This window comes from Phaseolus vulgaris, chromosome 7 (assembly GCF_000499845.2).
Source record: "Phaseolus vulgaris cultivar G19833 chromosome 7, P. vulgaris v2.0, whole genome shotgun sequence".
NCBI lineage: Eukaryota > Viridiplantae > Streptophyta > Magnoliopsida > Fabales > Fabaceae > Phaseolus > Phaseolus vulgaris.
In genome coordinates this window covers 9,266,897-9,286,013 of record NC_023753.2, presented here as the reverse complement: position 1 = coordinate 9,286,013, position 19,117 = coordinate 9,266,897, and the positions used below count along the sequence as shown (strand labels likewise).

At 32.6% G+C, this 19,117-nt stretch overlaps 1 protein-coding gene across 2 annotated transcripts; it reads left to right on the top strand.

The window, feature by feature from the left end:
* The first annotated feature begins 1,240 nt into the window (after positions 1–1,240).
* LOC137827788 (uncharacterized) lies at positions 1,241–10,772 on the top strand. 2 transcript variants are annotated; one of them, XR_011083776.1, is made up of 12 exons: positions 1,241–1,725; positions 1,891–2,222; positions 2,298–2,375; positions 2,476–2,578; positions 3,161–3,249; positions 3,787–3,898; positions 4,975–5,028; positions 5,098–5,146; positions 5,817–5,917; positions 9,685–9,800; positions 9,914–10,360; positions 10,460–10,772. XR_011083776.1 is itself a non-coding variant. In XM_068634108.1 (11 exons), the coding sequence occupies exons 1-11, from the start codon at positions 1,402–1,404 to the stop codon at positions 10,260–10,262; spliced, it is 1,707 nt and encodes a 568-aa protein (XP_068490209.1). In that variant the 5' UTR covers positions 1,285–1,401; the 3' UTR covers positions 10,263–10,364. The 2 variants fall into 2 exon arrangements, 1 of the variants encoding a protein (XP_068490209.1); XM_068634108.1 differs by lacking the exon at positions 10,460–10,772 and having other exon boundaries at positions 1,285–1,725; positions 9,914–10,364.
* Positions 10,773–19,117: the final 8,345 nt, after the last annotated feature.

The following is a 19,117-nucleotide window of genomic DNA, read 5'->3' as shown; positions in this document are numbered from 1 at the left end:
ACAACCATCCTAGCAAGACAACCACCACTTTTCTTCTCCAACGACAGTTCTTCTTCGCGTGTCATCGTCGCTATACATAAGTACGAGGATTCAAGTGATGGATATGAAATGTGCTCAATAAACTCTAAAAGGTCTTTTAAATCAGTAAGAGTAAATAAAAAATTTCTTATGATAAGATCAAGACTGATATGTTACAGGGAAAATCAACCATCACTTTATTGTGTTTGTTTTTCAAACAAAACAAGAAAAATAAAAAAGAATTGCTAACAAGAAAAAAAGAAAGAAAATATGTATGAAATGGTTTACATCTTACATGTGTTATACACTTAAGTATTAGAAATTTGTTCTTATCAATACTATTTTTGACTCTTATATTAGAAGTAAATAAAGCCATCTCTGGATAATAAGAATGATCTTTTCATGAATCAAACTATCATAGGATTTGTTATAGTTGCAAGCAAATGTTAATATACTTAGTGTTTAGAGTATTGATTTCAGTAATGTGTTCGATATGTTTAAAATATTAGAAACATGGACAATACAAATAAATAAGAATACATGCATGTTTGGATTCATAAACATTTTAAAAGTAGGCAAACATATTTACACTATATATTGCATACAATATATAGTATTACTATAGCTGTAGTAATAATACTTACAATGAAGTTACTATTTTTTTAATAAAGAATCACAACTTGGCTTAAAAAGTGAACATACTAGTCACATGTTATTTATATAAATATAAAAAAAATGAAAACTTGAATATTTTTGGTAATATTGGAATATCTTACATTTTACACTAATAATAGTTAACACATGTAATATGTAAATTATAGCATGCTAAAAAACCTTTATTAGTTAATACTCTTAGAAAATATTTTAAGAAGTTACAAATTATATAATTTTACAAAATTAAAATTATAACTTGTTAACCTACTTTTTTTTTTTTATAAAAAGTGAGTGTTTGTTTTTTTAATAATAATATCACCAGATACTATTTTTTGTTTATTTAATAAAACAACAACTTCAAATTATTAACACAACTTCCTAAAGATGTAATTATATTATTACATTTGATGGTGGACGCTTTTATTAAAAAAAGTATGTTATATTGAATATTAAACTATTTATTTTAATTATTTTAAATCATATAAGGATTAATACATAAACAAGATTTAATAGAAAGAAATAAATTAAAATAAAATAAATTAAATATCCATAGCAAATATTTCTTAACACATTTTTACTTTTGTTTTCTTGGCATTTATGTATGAGTACATTTAAAAAAAGTTTGGAAAAAATAAGTGCAGAAAGCGGTAAAATACAAGAGTAATGATTGATTCGTTGTTTGTGATAATTCATATTCAGATTTTTGGTGCGAATCGGTGAATTCCCAAAATGGGTGACAGAAGAAAGAAGAAGCGTCGTCTACATGACTCGTCTACGTCCTCATCCTCTCCGTCGTCCTCGTCGGACTCTGACCGCTCTTCGCGGCGGCGGCGGCGGCGACGCGAAAAGGAGCGGCGCAGAAGGAGCGAGGAGAAGGAGGAGCGAAGGAGAAAGAGGAGAGACAGAGAGAAGAAAAAGAGGAAGAGGCTCCATGATTCCGATGACTCCTCCAACTCTTCGGAGGATGAAGACAAACAACCTAGGGTTCTGCCTGAAACTGTGATAACCGATATGATGATAGAGTTCCCCAACGTCGGCAACGATTTGAAGCAGGTTTCACTTTCATTTCTCTTCCCATGCTTTGCCAATTTCATTGATAGTGTTTTTTTTGTGAACACTAGATTAGTGTTTTAAATTGAAATTGGTTATATTATATTGCATATTTCACAATATATGCTTGGTTCTTACTGGTCTTTTTGTTGTTGTGGTTGTGTTTAGCTTTTGCAAATGATTGATGATGGACAAGCTGTTGACATAAAGGGTATATCAGAACGATCTTTGGCGAAGCATTTGAAGAAGCTGTTTCTTTCATTAAACCTTAAGGAGAACGGAGATGGGGTTTTCTTGCTGCCTTCTAAAGCTCGCCCTACTTTGGATGTTCTTGGCCCTCTCATTCTCTCCTACACAAATCCCATAATAAATGAGCAAGCTGAGGCTTCTGCACCGGTGCCTGAATCCGGTTCAGTTCCAGTGGATGTTGAAAAGGAACAGATGGTGGATGACCATGTGCTCGCATCTCCAGATGATCATTCTGCAGGTCCTAGGAAAAGGTGACAATTCTTTTTGTCATTTTGTTGACATTATTTATTTATTTATTTGAAGTTATTGCTTACTTTACTGTGCAGGATGATTGGCCCTGCAATGCCATCAGCTGAATTACTGGCTGCTGCTGCCAAATTAACAGAGGCGCAGACTGAGCTCAGGTGCCAACCCATTTAAGTTCCTATTGATTATGTTTCCTGTCTCAATGGAGTCAATTTACGTCTGATGATGGTGGATGATTTTTAATGCTAATGTCTTTAGAGAGGCCGAATTGGATGATGATAGTGAACTATTTATTGGACCTGCACCACCAGCTATGGTTTCTGAAGCAGAATCAGCTAATGATGCAGAACGTTTTGAAGAGGTATTTAATCCCAGTGTCATTAATCAGGATTTTTTTCTTTCTTCAAATATTAAAATAAAATACTTAGATTTAATGATTGATATATGATGTATTGGTTTTCCACTTATAAGATTGGATTTTATTTGGGGGACATGAGAAATAACTTCTTCAATTTGGATTCCTTCAGCTAAACTGAACAATCTGTCATCTGAATTTGACAAGCCATTAACGTTTGATGTATTTGAACTTCTGGGTTAATCTTTAACTGTCTGCTTTGTTATGGGATAAAGATAGTTTGGTTTTCTCTGATCATGGAGTCTCCAGGGAAGCTCCAGTTGTTCATCTCTCAGATTTTTTTGGGGGTGGTGTTGATGGTAGTTTGGCTCTTTGAACGCAGGAATCTTTATATTTTTCCATTTAATCTTTTTGATTTTACAACTGGTTATATCTGTTTTGTAATTTTTATCTTTTTTTAAAGAGTTTCTTTCAGGGGAGAAACTCTTTAATTCTCAGATTACTTGTTACTTTATTTCTGAATTAGGTTTTGGATACTTATCTCTAATTGAATGCTGAGGTACAAGTTATTGTCTGTTTATTTCTCAGGTGACCAGAATAATGGAAGTTGAGGCTGATAGTCCATATGATGTTCTAGGAGTCAATCATAATATGTCCGATGGAAATGTTAAGAAAAGGTAAGTTCTCTTATGTGATTTTTTTAATTGATCAAAGAAGAAAGCATTTGTGGTTAATTTTGTGTTTGAATTAATTATTTTAAAAACTGATTCAACTGTGTTGTGCCCCCACCCTAAACAGAGTTAGTTAGGAAATGGGTGTTCTCTGAGTGATTATTTAGTACAACTGTGCTGCCTTACTGCTCCAAAGAAGTTTGTAAATCATCATGATCCAAATCATTGTATAATTGTATTATCATGTTAAAAACAAAATGTGGACTATAACAGTCTGTTCTGTACTAAAAACATAAGCATGTACCCAAGACATTCTATATCTATGCTGGGAACTAAAAGGGAGGCATTCTATATCTATACTGGGAACTAAAAGGGAGACATTCTATATCTATACTGGGAACTAAAAGGGAAATGTCTCTAAAATATATTAAGTTCTATATTCTATACAATAACAACAAAAAAATCCAATCTTTGGCCATCAAATGACTACGTATGATCAAGATCATTTGGTTGTCTAATGTTGTCTTGATTAATGCCATTTAGGTACTGGAAGATATCACTATTGGTTCATCCAGATAAATGCTCTCATCCGCAAGCCCACCAGGCATTCATTAAGTTAAATAAAGCTTTCAAAGAGTTACAAGATCCAGAAAAGGTGATCCTGCTAGAAGGGTGGTTTATTATTGAAGTTAAAGTTTTTTTCATGCTATATGCTTGCAACTCTTTCTTTTTAAGGTATACACTTGGTTAATTGGTTTACCTATGGGTTTTCTTTTGCCTTTTTGTTTTATTGGTTGATTGTTTCACTTGAAAGTAAAAAATATTAGCTTTTTAAACTTGTACAGAAAATATAGCACAAAGTCCTTTCTTACAGAAAAGATAGGATGTGAATCAGGGAATAGTTATGTATCCTTCTTGAGTTGGGTAGTGGGAACACTATGAGCGGCAGAGTTCTTGGCAATTTGGGTTTATTTTATTTACAATTGATTTTTATTTGAGTTCAGATCCTTACCTATGATTTGAGGGAATTTATTTCCTCTGTTTGGATTCAGCAACAGGGAAGGCACTTGTTTATTTTCAACTAAGAAAAATAGTGATAAGCTCTTTTTGCACTTTAAGGACTCCAGATCTGTCAAAAATCATCAAGTGTTTAAAAAGTTTGTGTGTGAAGCAGAATTGTTGTTCAAGGAACTTGAATAGTGAATAATTTAGTGTGACATGGCTGAAGAAGTCATTTGAAAAAGCAAAAGCTGTTAGCAATTTCTTGCATTTGACCTACGATATTGCTGACATTCATGTGTTGTGTTGTTTGCTAGTGAATAAGCAATCATTGGGGGCTGATTAGGTATGTTTGGGTTGTCTTATTCTAGGGTAAATAGTATATTTTTTGCTGCTTTTGAGAAAATTTATTGAAAAGAGTAATATATCCCCCAAAAGAAGCTAGAACAAACAATCTTGCCCACTAGTAAGATGAATTAGTGGTTTCACACGAAACTTGGTAATTATATAAATTTCAGCACTGGCCTTTTAATTTATTTCTTGTATCTTTAACTTTTCCTTTGGTTTTTCCCTATAGAATTTTGTTTATTAAGAATGCTGTTTTGTTTTGGCATGTATTTCTTTTTCTGAGGAGATGTTTTGTTCTCACATTTGACATATGCTAGATTAGATATTTTTGTAATATATTTGAATTCTTTTTATTAACAAGATGATGTTGTGTGCTTTTTGCAGCGGAAAGCAATGGATGAGAAAATCAAACTCAAGCAAGAACAAGAGGAATTTAAGGTAATTTGAACTTATTTGTCTGGCTATACTATTAGTGATTGAAGCCCTAATATCATCATGTGACTGCAGGCTCAACTTAAAACTATGCGTGAGGCTGCGCTATGGAGAAGATCTCAAGGTGAGTTCCACAATGTAGAGAGGGTTCTTGTCTAGTTTCTTGAGGTCACTTTTTTGAGGTAAAAATTTGAAAGGTGGGTGGGGAAATTGAAAGGGTTAAGTTGTGTTAGAGATAATTGTAGCACCAATTGCCTATGTAAAACATGAAAAGGTGGTGGGAAGGGACGTGGAGGAAAATATAGAGCAAAATGAGCTTAGTGTGGGAATTACATTTTCTAAGTTTGTAAAGCATATTATCATTTCTCATGTAAGCCAAAGAAAAATTGTTAATATTTTGTATTTATAATGAAGTAGAGGAGAAAATTTGCAGGTTGTTTCAACCTTTAAAGTTACCTTATGTTCTAGTTTTACTGTACATAATGATTAAAATCATTTTAGAGGCCTCTTTTTATTCTTATTTTCTTAATTGCTATGATCTACCATATCACTGGGAGAAGGTACTGTACTCATATTCCTGAAAACCAACATAAAGTGTCAGTGCCTGTTGATTTGGTGATAGTGTGCTTAATTTGTGGTATTTGGGATGTACTTTTGCCTCTTGCTGGTCTTGTAACTGTTTAGGTTGGAAACCCCCACCCCATATACATGTCTTTCTTGGAAGGAAAGAGCATATATTTGGGTACTATTATTACCTGCGAACTGTTATCTTATTGCTAGGAATTCTTTGGCAGGTATTTCCATGGAGGGTGATGAAGAACTTCTGGCACAGACAGAGGTTAAAGTGGAGCCACAAAGGGATGAGTGGATGACAACACTGCCTCCGGAAAGGAAAGTAAGTATCGTCAATCATTTGATATTGGACACTTGTGCAAGCTACACAAGTGCAATTGGACACCGTTGAGAAAATGTAATCCATTTATATGATATAATGTATAGTAACTTTGAAATGTGGTTTAATTATGATTTTGATATAATTATAATATTGAGTCACTTTAGCTCTCTATATAAATGATCTAGGACATATTTTGGTTGGGTATGTAATTTGTATATACCAGCTAGAAATTGTAAACTTGCTTGGCTTCTTATATTTGGGTGTAGTGTTTATATTTGATTTTCTTAATTGATTGATGTTATTGGTAGTAGGACAGGTCTAAAGCCTTGAAATGAATTTCTAAGCATTTAATGGAACTGTAATGCCCTTTTCTTTGGGTCATGTAATGCCTAAAGAATTAGGTCTGGTGCTTAGGATCTCATTTTGTTTGAGTAAAACCTCAGTCAGTGATATGCTAGATCAAACCCTTTACATAAAAACAAACTTCAAAATTACAACACCAAAAGCAAGATTAAACACTCAAAACAAATCATAATCATTTGGCGCAAGGTGATTAGAAGCATAAAATCTTCTAGCCTCTAGCTTTTGAATCAACATATCTGGTTGATATTAATAGAATTACTTAAACTTTAATAGGAGAGCGCATTATCAACATGGAGAAAGTGTCCTTCTGTTCCAACCCACACTATTTCTTTTCTTTGTTAGTTTTATGAGAATGATATAATTCTTTCATCATTATTTTGATATTTATTAAGAAGTGAGTTTAAGGCTAACTCATCCATGGAAAACTGGCTTGTAAGGTGAGGGTTGCTCCCACTTATATACTGTAAATTGTAGGATCTCTAGCACACACCCCCACGTGGCCTAATCTCGAGGCATGTACATCTCGTGCATTGGACTAGATATTCGTGAGTGGTTTGATAGTGCCAGATAGCAGGTGGCACAACAGGTCCATCAAATTTTGCTAGGATAGACTTTGATACCACAAGCTCACAAGGGAGGGAAGCCATTGCTCTATACACAGCTTGAACAGCTAATCGGGCAACAACATTTTGTTTCTTGCCCTTCCAAAAGATAATATTATTTCCTCAAGCAAAACAGAATAACCTGTTGTAGAACGGCTATCCATAGGAGAACCAGTCCAATCAACGTCACAATACCCAAAGATTTGGGTATTCCCTTTATCTTCATAAAGTAGTCCTCATCCTATTTACAATTTTCTTAGCTACTACCACATGTTGTCTCCTTCCTATTATTCCTTTATTTCTTCCTTTTCTTTATTACTATTCCTAAAAATGTGACAGAAGCACTTGATTATTCTAGGTGGTGACAAACCATGATTACTGAAATGTGGCTCATGAACATAACAAAACATGGGAGTTAGTTCCTTTTTTGTCTCTAAAGAAGACATTATGCTGTAGTTGGGTCTATGCCATTAAGGTTGGACCTAATGATGATGTTGATGGCATCAAAGCTCGATTGGAGGCTAAAGGATATACTTTGATCTATGGGCTTGACTACAGTAAATTTGATCTCTAACATGATCAAAATCTGGATTCCTTGCACAAAGAAACAACCATATAAAACTGATCTAACTTCTTTTTTATCTCTTCTAATGAGTCAAGTTCTAAGAACATCTTCAATTCCTCCACTGTTGATTGGGCTTCTGCAATGGTTTCTGTTCTTGGAACTAGAGGAGGGTGGTGGTAAGTGAGGTCCTCAATGCACATATTGTAAGAGAATGGGACACACCTTGGAGAACTGTTGCTCTTTACGTGGCTTTCCTGACAAGAGTCAATATTTCCAAACTTGAAGGTTTTGAGCCAAAGTTCTCTAATGAAAAATATTAGGAATATTTAAGGTTGAAATCCAGCAGCCTAGCCCAATCATCTATAACTCCCAATTTGTCAACAACTTGCATTTAACAATCTGTGGAGAGTCAAAATCCATGGATAATTGACTAAGGTGCATGTGATCATATTTCTGGTAATATCTTGTTCTATTGTCTCTCCTTTCCTAAAACACTTCATTTTATAAACCTAGCCAACAGATCTAAAGTAGCCTCTAAGCGAACTGGTCAAATTTCTCTTTCTCCCTCTTTAAACCTAAAATCTGCACCTACCTGTCCCTTTAGTCTCATTTCTTTAAGACAATTAACTAAATCATTAAATTGTTCAGTAAGATTTGATGCCAATTCTTTTGTTACAGGAACGTGGTATGGGTCGATAATTGCCAAAGGACATGAATCTAGAGTCCTACTTTGGTACTAGCTCATCTAGATCTTGTGTTGCATCTGCATCTCCTAAACTGCTACATGAATGCTTAGGACATCCTCATTTGACAATTAAAAACAGAGGTTCCTGAACTTAGTAGTCTCCAAACTTTGGAATGAATCATGTCAATTAGGAAAATATGTCAGGTCTTCTTTTTCGAAACATTCTTGTGTCTGGATGTAACTCTGCCTTTTCTATCATCCACGTACATTTGGGGGCCAAACCGTGTGTCATCTTTTGGTTTTAGATATTTTGTCATGTTCATTAATAAGTTTTATAAATGTACTTGAATTTATCTAATGAAATATCATTATGAACTTTTGTCTATTTTTACGTCTTTAATGAAGTTAGAAATCTGTTGGAAAAAGTAATCAAGGTCTTACGAAGCAATAATGCTAAATAATATTTTTTCTCTTATTCATCTAAACTCTTCAGCTCACACAACATTCTGCATCAGTTTACTTGCCCTCATACACCTCAGCAAAATGGTATAGTAGAAAGAAAAAATAGACATCTAGTTGAAACTGCTCGTACCTTATTGTTTGGTGCAAATATGCCTGTTCATTGTTGGGGTGATGCTATCCTAATTGCCTCTTTTCCCATTAAAAGAATGCCTTCTTCTTCACTCGAAAGTAAAGTTCCCTACTCCATTCTATTTCCAAAAGAACTCCTCATTCATATCATTCCACGTGTTTTTGGTTGTGTATGTTTTGTTCATGATATATCCCCAGGATTAGATAAACTCTCAATTAAAGCCATCAAAATGTGTCTTCCTGGGCTATTCTAGACTTCAAAAAGGATATCGATGTTACTCTCTTGAGACCAAGAAATAATATATGTCTGTCAATGTTACCTTTATTGAACCAATTCCCTTCTACATAGGATTCTAATTCCCTCCAACATGTTCTTCCTGCGTCCTTAGTTGAGTTTTCCGTTACTTCTGCTCCCAACACCTAGAATCCATACAAAATCCTCCTGAACCATTGTCACTACCTCTTATTACCTATGCAGGAGCCAAATTGCTAGTCCATACCCCAAGGTGAGTCCTCTTCAACAGGTCCTTCTTAATCGTCACCTAATACCACAACTCTTGATCATGATAACACAAGTTGGTCCATTGTCATTCGCAAAGGTAGTCGACCTACCCGTAGTTCTTATCCTCAAGATGTTGACAATTAATTTCAATGGTTTAGTCCTCTCATGAAACATTGGATTGAATGTAATGTGGAGAGCCGCTTGGTTATCATAATACATCTTCATTGGTTGAATCTCACAAATCTAATTCTTCACAAAACCAGCTTGTAAGGTGAGGATTGCTCCCACATACTGTAAATTGGTGTAAATCTCTAGTTGATGTGAAATCTCCAACAATATTCTCTCTATTAAATCTGATTCTAATTTACTAAAATATGCTTAACCTTTAGAGCAAGTTATTTAATCAAGAAGAACTCGGTTATTTTGCTAAACATACTTATTGAAATATCTGTGTTTCAGCCTGGTGGTATGACTATGCACTCAACCAAATTTAGTCGGGGCCCAAAGGAAGGTAGAGGTGATACTAGTGCTTGGACAGACACCCCTTCGGATAGGGCCCAGAAAGCAAAGATGAAGTATGTATCTTCCATTCTATTCCAGAGTGCTTTGGTTGGTTAATTTCTCTTTCCTGCAACATGTATAGCCCGCCACATGATCAAGAGCCTTATAACCAATATTTATATGACAGTTATTTGGAGGCATACAATGAAGCTACTGCACTAGCTTCAAATGACGATGATAAGAAAAGGGCCAGTGAGGATGCAGACTTGGTGGACAAATACAACAAAGCAAAACGGTCAAAAACATTGGTGCAGAAACATCAAGAAGTGGTTGCTAACAAATCCAAGAAAAAGTCCAAGCAAGTGAAGCAACAGCCAGGGAAGGAAGAGTGGGTGGGTGAACATCCATGGAAGCCATGGGACCGTGAAAAGGATCTGACAGCTGGAAGGAAAACTGTAAATTTTGATTCAGAAAACATGACTAAGGATTTATCTTCAAGGTTTTCTTCTGGAAACTTTCAGAGGAACTTCCTTTGATTTGAGCGAGTTCGAGTTTCATTTGCTGACCTCTTTTACCTGGACAACATCTGTTCAATGTGCTTCTTTGAGAAATTGTATTTTTCTTTTTCGTGATGGTTAGTTTTCCTGTCATTTTACAATTATTTTGATTTCCTTTTCTTGATCAACTCTATCATAGGCTAACTGATTCTCTTTTCTACAAATGCATGATGCAGTAGCCCGTAGGTGCTGAATACAGTCATGCGCTTCAAATGCTACGGAGAATTCTAGTTATGCAATTGCATCACTGGCGAATTTATCCGAAGGAGTTTGTATAATAAATGGCCCTATGCGTATTTTTCTAACCGTGTATATTTAATTATCTATCAAGCATGCTTATCCGAAGCATCTCTGTTTGTGGCACATGTACTTATAGCTTCAGAAATAGTAGAGCTAGTGTAACGGCATCCTTGCTAAAAGTTTAATTTTTTTTTTTTATGTATCCAAGTTACATTAGCAGTGCCATCTTTTGAAAACGAGGTTTTATCATGGCTATGTGTGAACTAAAAGTTTTTTTGTTTTCCTTTTTTTAATCATCTTCTACCTGAAGCTTTACAATTTTCACTTTTTACTCAAATAATCAGTGGCTTGGGGGATATTCTGAATAAGATTATTGGAATGATATTAAAACTCATTTTGATCAAATTCAATTTTTATATGAATCGAGGTTAATTTTTATGAAACTCTTTTTAATTTATGCATCAATTGGTAAGCTTTGTGTTTAAAAAAAGGTTTAAATAGGCTAGTGAATCCAACTTGAGAGAATTTTAAACTACACACGAATATGAAAACTCTAAATAAGGTCAAAACTAGCGAGAGCAGTTATTAAAAGTCAATGAGGAACTGAATTTGAGCAAAATATTGACGACCAACCTATCTGATGTTATTATTCATAGTAAGAGAGTCCAAAACTGGCTTAGGGGGGAAAATGGATGTTATATTATTGGAAGAAGAAATAGTAAGTGAAACATCCTTAATGCAGGAGTTTTTTGAGAAGAAAGAGGTAGGGAATAAAACAAACAACTGTCCTGGTAATAGAGAGGGCATGGTTTTGAAAAGCATGTGTTAACATATTCAACTGTCTATTAACACATATTCAACTGTCTATTAACATGTATTATGCGCATTATTTAAAATGCAGTTTTGGATTATGAAACTTCAATAACCAGCTTCGTGGCCTTTAATAAGCACCCGGGTTGCATAATGATAATATGAAAGCCACTATCCACTGCCATTCCAAAACCAAACATCATACCCATACCAATCTTCTTTAGCCTAAAATTACTTATAATATCAGTGTGCAACAACAAGTACCACAACTTGTAATTTGTAATTAACTGACGGAGACAAATTCTATTTTCAAACAGGAACTTTTTTGGAATGAATACGTGTCTAATACAAAAAATAATTAATATTGTCACCATTTGTGCACTTCAATAATAACAAAAATGCTCTGACCTATATTTTATACCTATAGAAATCCATAAATTTCCTGCATGTCCTTATACCTTGTCAAAATATCACACCCATAAAAGCTAGATTACTCTTTCAACATCCATTCTTCATCTCAATAAATTGTTATTATTCTATTTAACTTGTTATTAAGCTGAATGTATTTTTTTTTTGGAAATGATGTCACTTTCGCTTTTTTAAAATAAATGGCAATTCACCTTGTTATTATCTATTTGGACAAAAAAAAAATTATTACACCTTTGCCTGATACGACTTCAGTTATATTAGTTTGCTTACATTGACACAACTTCAATTAAACGTAAACATCCACTTAATCAAAGTCGTTCAATCAACACACAACTTTTATATTGAAATCGTGGGACAAGGGCACGATTTCATTTTTTACCACTCTTAGAACAAAAGTCGTGTGCTCTAGTACAATTTTTTGATTTGAAATCGTGTCATGTTAGCACGACTTGACCAAATGCATAATAAAAAATTGTTCAAATTTGTAATAATATATGTGAATTGTACCATTTAGTATAAAAAATAAAAAATCTGTCACTTTCATTATTATAAGCAAAAGAGCAATTCATTGAAAAGGTCTATTACGCCTTCATTTTTACCTCCATAAGTATATAAACTCATTTTCAAATGAATGTTTAATTACCTTTTTGGTCCCTACATTTTTGTCAATATTCAATTTACTTTGAAATTGTTGATGATGGCCTGCACTTTTTCTTCAATGGCCTTCTCTTGCTTTTGCACTTCAACAAGGAACCTTTTCAAATGCGAAGGTGTCATGATGTCATTCTCAGAGTAATTCTCGAAGAGGGTCTTGATCTCCAATGGCACCTCTGCCAAGGTCAGCTTGAACCGTTAACGCCAGCAGAAACACACAAAAAACCCTAAATCTACAAACCCTCAAACCAAGGATTCTCTCAACCCACATAGTAAAAATCAATAACAATTAACCTTACAAACACAATAGATAACCACGAACTGCATCGTAAACGTCAAAACTCCAATGAAAACACCAAAATTCAGCCCAGTAAAATCAAAATTGCCGTAGTGTTCTCAATTCAATCCTTAATCTCTAATCCCCCAATTTCACTCTGTCTAAAACTTAAAATATAAAATACAAATTTTTATATCAGATAATGTCACAATACTATGAATAAATGATGTCATTAGGCATCATTGGTGGAGACATGATAGAATAGATTAAATTGCACCTTTTTAAAACATTTTGGGACTAATTTGATTCATTATAATGAATTGAATATTGACAAAAATATTATATGAATAAAAAAAAAGGAAATTAAACCTAAAATTAATCAGAGTGTTTACCGGTTGGGTATGGTGATGTTAGAATTTTGAATAGCTAGGTACTTTGTTGGAGATCCCACATCGACTAGAGATTAGAGCCTTTCATAGTATATAAGTGGGTGCAAACCTCACCCCATTGAGTCGGTTTTATGGGGTTGAGTTAGGCTTAAAGTCCACTTCGTAATATACTTACTTATATGTTCACTCCAGGTAATTGCACTATAAATGAATTAAAAAAAAAAACAAGAAAAATACATAACATATAATAAAATTCTAACTATTTGTAGGCTCTTAATATTGAACTTGTAGAACTTAAAGCTCGATTCATTTGAGTTTTCAATGAATTGAATTCATATACTGGAAGCAAGGAGGATCAAAATCAAAAGTCTTTTTGACAAAACTTTGTCTTGTATAAGAAGGAGAGGTTTTCATAAAAAAACAAAAAGTTAGCTATCTGAGTGTGACGTGCCAAAAATGGTGAAAGCTATAGAAAAGAAAAAGTTGGAAGTAAGTCTAAAAATTGATGCCATGATGATTAAGATTACCTAACCTGGGATGATGAGATTTATAATCCATTTTTCTTTTTCTCTCATAAAACCTTTGCTACATTCCAATCACAAATGCAATGTTGATGGTGCCATTTAAATTACTAAGATAAATGTAATAATTAGTTAATTAGTTAATTTTGATTAGAAAGTAATATTACTAAACCTATAATATTGTATTTTAGTTTTGTCTAAGAATTGAATGTGAATTCTTGCAATAAAAAAAATTAACTTTGGCAAAAAAATATATGTAAATGTCTACTCTTAAGTCTTTGGTGTGTTTTTTTTTTCGCCTCTTAGAAATGCAAACTGAAAGGAAATTTTAGGTTTATTTTGAAAAAAATTCTTGAAAACACTTAATAAGAAGAAACAATAAAATAAGTTTTTTTTATCAGTTAAAAATAACTTATTCATAAGTTAACTTATAGAACTATTTCCTATTATCTTCTCTAAAATCTAATTTTTAATTTGTATGTAAATTCATTTTATCTTATGATTTTTTTTCTCTTGATAAAAACTTGGGTAGAATTTTTCTCCAAAAAAACCTTTCTTTGATTAATGTAAAGGGCAAGTGCTTTGTCATTTGTTTGTCAGCAGCAATTGGAAGTAACATATATAGAACATAATTCAGGTAGAGCTGGGTGGCCATACAGCAATCCAAATAAAATATTTCTCAAGCTATTTATTAAATACTTTATTTATGTATACAACATGTATCTTTTACTCTAAACAATTTTCTTTACTTTAATTGAGTAAGACTATTGTGAACAACAAATCCTCTTTCAAATATTTAAATAAAGTACATTCTTAAATTCGAATTCATAATTGGTTAAACTAAAGCAATCTTATCACTTAATTCATATTTATAGTTAACATAGTTAATTTTATACTAAATAATCTACAAAGAAGCTTGTTAAGTTTATTGATAGTTGAATTAATTTTTTTTAGTCTAAACTTTAAATCTATTTATACGAAGAAAATGATTGAACTATGGACAAAATCAATCCCACATTAAAAAAATACAGAAAAAACATATTTAAAAAAAAAACATGTCATAGTTTATTTATTAAACATTTTAAGAATAGCAAACCTAATTTTTGAGCAATGATTAATCTATATCAATATAAATAAAAAAATTAGAGGAAAAGACAAAAGGAATAATGAGGAGAAGTAATGATGAATTGATGTATTGACACAATCTTAGGAGAAATTTATAAAGGGAGACAAGTTAGGTTGCGACACAAGGCATGTCATTATCAAACTTGGGTTAAGCTTGAAATTTGGTCTCTAGAAGGTTTGCTGTTAAAGAGGAACACATAGTGTAAGCAAGAAAATAAGATGAAAGGAAAAGCAGAGAGAGAGAGAGAGAGAGAGATAATGAGAAGAGTTGAAAATGTATGCTTTGTAAATACATTTAATGTATATGTGGGACTGAGCAGCCCAACCTCCTCTGCAGTCCCACAAACCGCCCCAAATGCTTCTCTCAACTTGCTTCATTTCCACTATTTCTTTCTTTGATGAAGCAACCCCACCACACCCCTTATCAAAATCATGACATTTGCCTTCTAATCTAGTAGGCTGCATCATCCTCCATTTCACCTTCCAATGCTTTCTTTTCTGCGGCTGCTTTTCCAACAATCTATTCCCCTCCTCACCTTCATTCATACAGACCTCAAAATACTCTCAACACAACAACTCAAAGGGAATCATTCTCTTTCTTCAGTTTTAAAAACTATTACCTCCTTAGCTTTCAATTTCTTTCATCACTTCTGCTCTTCTTGTACCAAAGTTCTCAATATCAGCAGAACTAATTAAACTTGAGTGTTGTTGAGAAACTAATATATATATTATGTGCCACTTCTAATTAATGCCAACCCCATGTTTTAGAGACTACAATCATACCAAGCTGCAGCATCATTGCCAACATGATATTTTTACCCAAAATAAGCAACTTCAAGCAAAATGAATAAAGTCAAATTTAGTTGAAGGAAGGTTATTGCTAGTTCCTATTTAGACCACTCTGGTGAGATATCACTGGTCACCACAGACACAACTTAGTTACCGGCCATGATAATGACAAATTGATGATCAATCTCACTTACTACGGATTTTGACTCAAACCACATTTTTTGTTTACTGTCTGAAGTTGACTAAATATGAACAGAGATGGGGTTTTAATTATTATTCCACCCTTTTGACCTTAGGTTAGAATTTTGTGGTTACTGAGATAAAAGTTAATGTCTCATCTCTTTTGAGTTGGTGTGACTTTAATTACTCCTAGCTGGCTTACTACAACAAAAACTGCAGCTCTTCAGTTTAGTGTGAACAGTACGTTACATGCTTTTGGCCACAATATATGACTGAATTTATTGCAGGAATCCTTGTGTCTATGAAAAAGTGGAAGAGAGAAATAACAAAAGGGAAAACGTAACATATTTTTGTTGTTACACTACATATAATGAATAAAATCAGGGAACAGGATGCATACATATATATATCACAATGATTATCCCTTCTTCCTTATGTTGCATGCTAAAATAATAATGGGCCTTTTCTCTCTCAACCAATGAACTGTGTATCTTGTTCACACGCAAGTCTCATGGTGCTTGCACTGAAAACTAGATTCCGGATTTTCTTTCCTTTTCCCTTCTCCCCAACTTGAAATTATAACTATACTCATTAAACCAAAAAAATATCAAGTGGTGGACCTGGTGGACACATGTTGGTCATTTTGCTGATAATTGCTTTTGCAAAATACCCTTGAGAGATTGAGATGACTACAATCATCATAATCCACAAGAGACAACATAAACTATAATTACTAAGACATACATATGAATATATGATCATATGGCATGGAATTATATTACTTTTTTTTCTGACAAGCCCAGAATGCTTGTTATGAAAATTGAGAATTTTAACTCCACAGGCACAAATTGATCTTTACCATGGACTTGAAATTTATAAACAGATATATAATATATATAAAAGGTCATGTATTGGTAGAAAAAACATAATAGTCCTGCACATGCAGTGTCTGCATCATAGTATTTGAGGCTTCATCTGGAAGAAGAAATGGTTGCCCCACCTCAATTGGTATAGGTAGCAGAGGTACTTTGTGATGGTGAGGTATGGAGGGCTAAGGTCACTTTCAGACAGTTTAAGTTAATCAACAACAAGAACAGTATCTAGCATAAGATCTGCAGATGTTAAGCTCCACCACACGCGCCCATAATAATAATGACATTTGTTTTGCTCCTGTTGATTATTAATTGTCCAACATAATTACTCTTTTTGTTCACTTGCTGCTACCTTGGTACTAATTGATTCAATCCTTGCCTATCTGAAATAATTAAAGACAAAAATTGAATTTCAAACCCATTTAGCATTAGTTCTTAATCAAAGATTGGCATACTTGATAGACGCAGAGCCAATTAGAATTGGAAAATATATCTTGGCCAATAATTACAGCATTAAAATATCATTGAAAACGTAAAGTCGGTAGATCATATCTGTTTGTGATGATTTTTTCAGATTGGATTCATGATTTTCTCTGATCTATGAGAATTGAAACGGGACCCACTGTTTTTTCTTCTATTAGTCTTTTTCTTCTTCTTTGTTCTGGGGGGTGAACCTAAAATTGAAGACCAAGTAAAGAAGGTATAGTCTTGGTAGTTAAAGCAGTGTTTCATTTCATCTCATATCATAGTTAAAAACTAGTAGAAGGTTGATAGGGTCATAGAAGTTCCTGAACTTTAGATTCACCTTTTGTTTGTTTCGTTGAAAATGGAGCACCGACTATCTAAGAAGATGTGGATAGGTTAATCTTAAAAGAGAAAGACGATCAGATTTGAAGATACTGATTTGACAATTATGGAAGTGGTAAAAGGTTTTGTGGACATAACACTTTGATTCCATGTACATTTCACATATCTTTAACTTTATTTCTATTGCAGATTAACATGATGTTTACGTCATGTTTAGCGAATGAATGTCTTGTCTGGTGACAGGTCTGTAGATCATGAAAATAAAAATAACAGGAATAGACTTAGTCTAAAGGTCTTTCCATGTCAAAACCAATTCTCATTTCTCAAGTTCTTTTCTACGTCGTTGCAGCATTTTTCCACCTCTGCATGACCGTCTTGTATATAGCTCCTTCACTTTATCACTGCCACAAGTAGTGGTTAATGTTTATGTCTAGCTTCTTCTTATCACCTATGTCTATGAATAGTTACAGTTGACATTTGTCATACATGAAAACAAGGTGTGAACCAGAATTTTGACCCATATGCAACGTAACATGTAAGTTGCTCTAAATTTTGAACCCACCAAATTTCTAAAATATGTAAGTAAAAAGCATGAATATAGGTAATAAAACAACTCTTGAGAAAACTTGACAGTAATTATTAACTAAAGAGAAAGGAATATTTTTTTTTTACAAAAAACTCATGATAGCTTTAGTAGTTTGAGTTGATTACGTAGGATTTCAGTGCCTTGAATATATAAAATTTATTAAGTTTCTCAACAAATTTGGTTTGCCATAACTTTTCTTGTACGGAAAATCCTAATTTTTTTTTTCATTTTCTACCTAAAATCTTCTCAAATTGTTTTAAATTTTTCATCCAAATAATCAAACTGACCAAAATATTTCACAAAATATCAGTTTTCATTTAACTTCTAGCTTTGCATCCCATAAAAAATTTAAAATTTCACCTTAAAAAAAAAGAGTTCATACATTAAATTTATCATGAACTCTATTTGGATATCAAAATTACTAAGAATTATACATATATATATATAAATATATATATATATATATATAAATTAACAATATTACCAAATTTAAGAAAAAATACAGAGTATATATCAACATGAATTATTAGTGTATAATTAATTCATTAACTAAATAAGTTTTTGATATTTTCAAATTAATTTATATTAAAATTGACACCTTATAAATGATATTTTTTATTATCAACATAAATATATTAATTTTACATTGATAGTGTGATGTCACTTTTTATAATTATCAGTTTTTAGGCTCAAAAATCAATTTCATCCATCAAATTTTAAAAGCTCAATGTATTTCCAATATTTTTAAAAGTTCAACCTTGGTCTTAACTTTTTTTAAAAAGTTCAACTTTGGTCTTAATTCTTTTTAGAAAATTCCACAAAAAAAATCATTAAATAAAAAATAATTTTAGAGATTAAAAATAATTAGTTGATATATTGATTAAATTAGAGATCATTTTAGAGACAAAAAAAAAATATTGATTTCTAAATTAGTTTCTATTATTAATAAATAGTTTCTATTATTAATAAATAATTTCTAAATTGGTATCTAATTAGCTACCAAATTTAGAATCTAAATAATTGGTAATTAAAATATTAGTAGCTAATTAGATACCAATTTAAAAACTATTGTGAATAATAAAAACTAATTTAGAAACCAATAATTTTTTTAGTCTATAAAATGATCTCTAATTTAGTCACTATATGAACTAATTA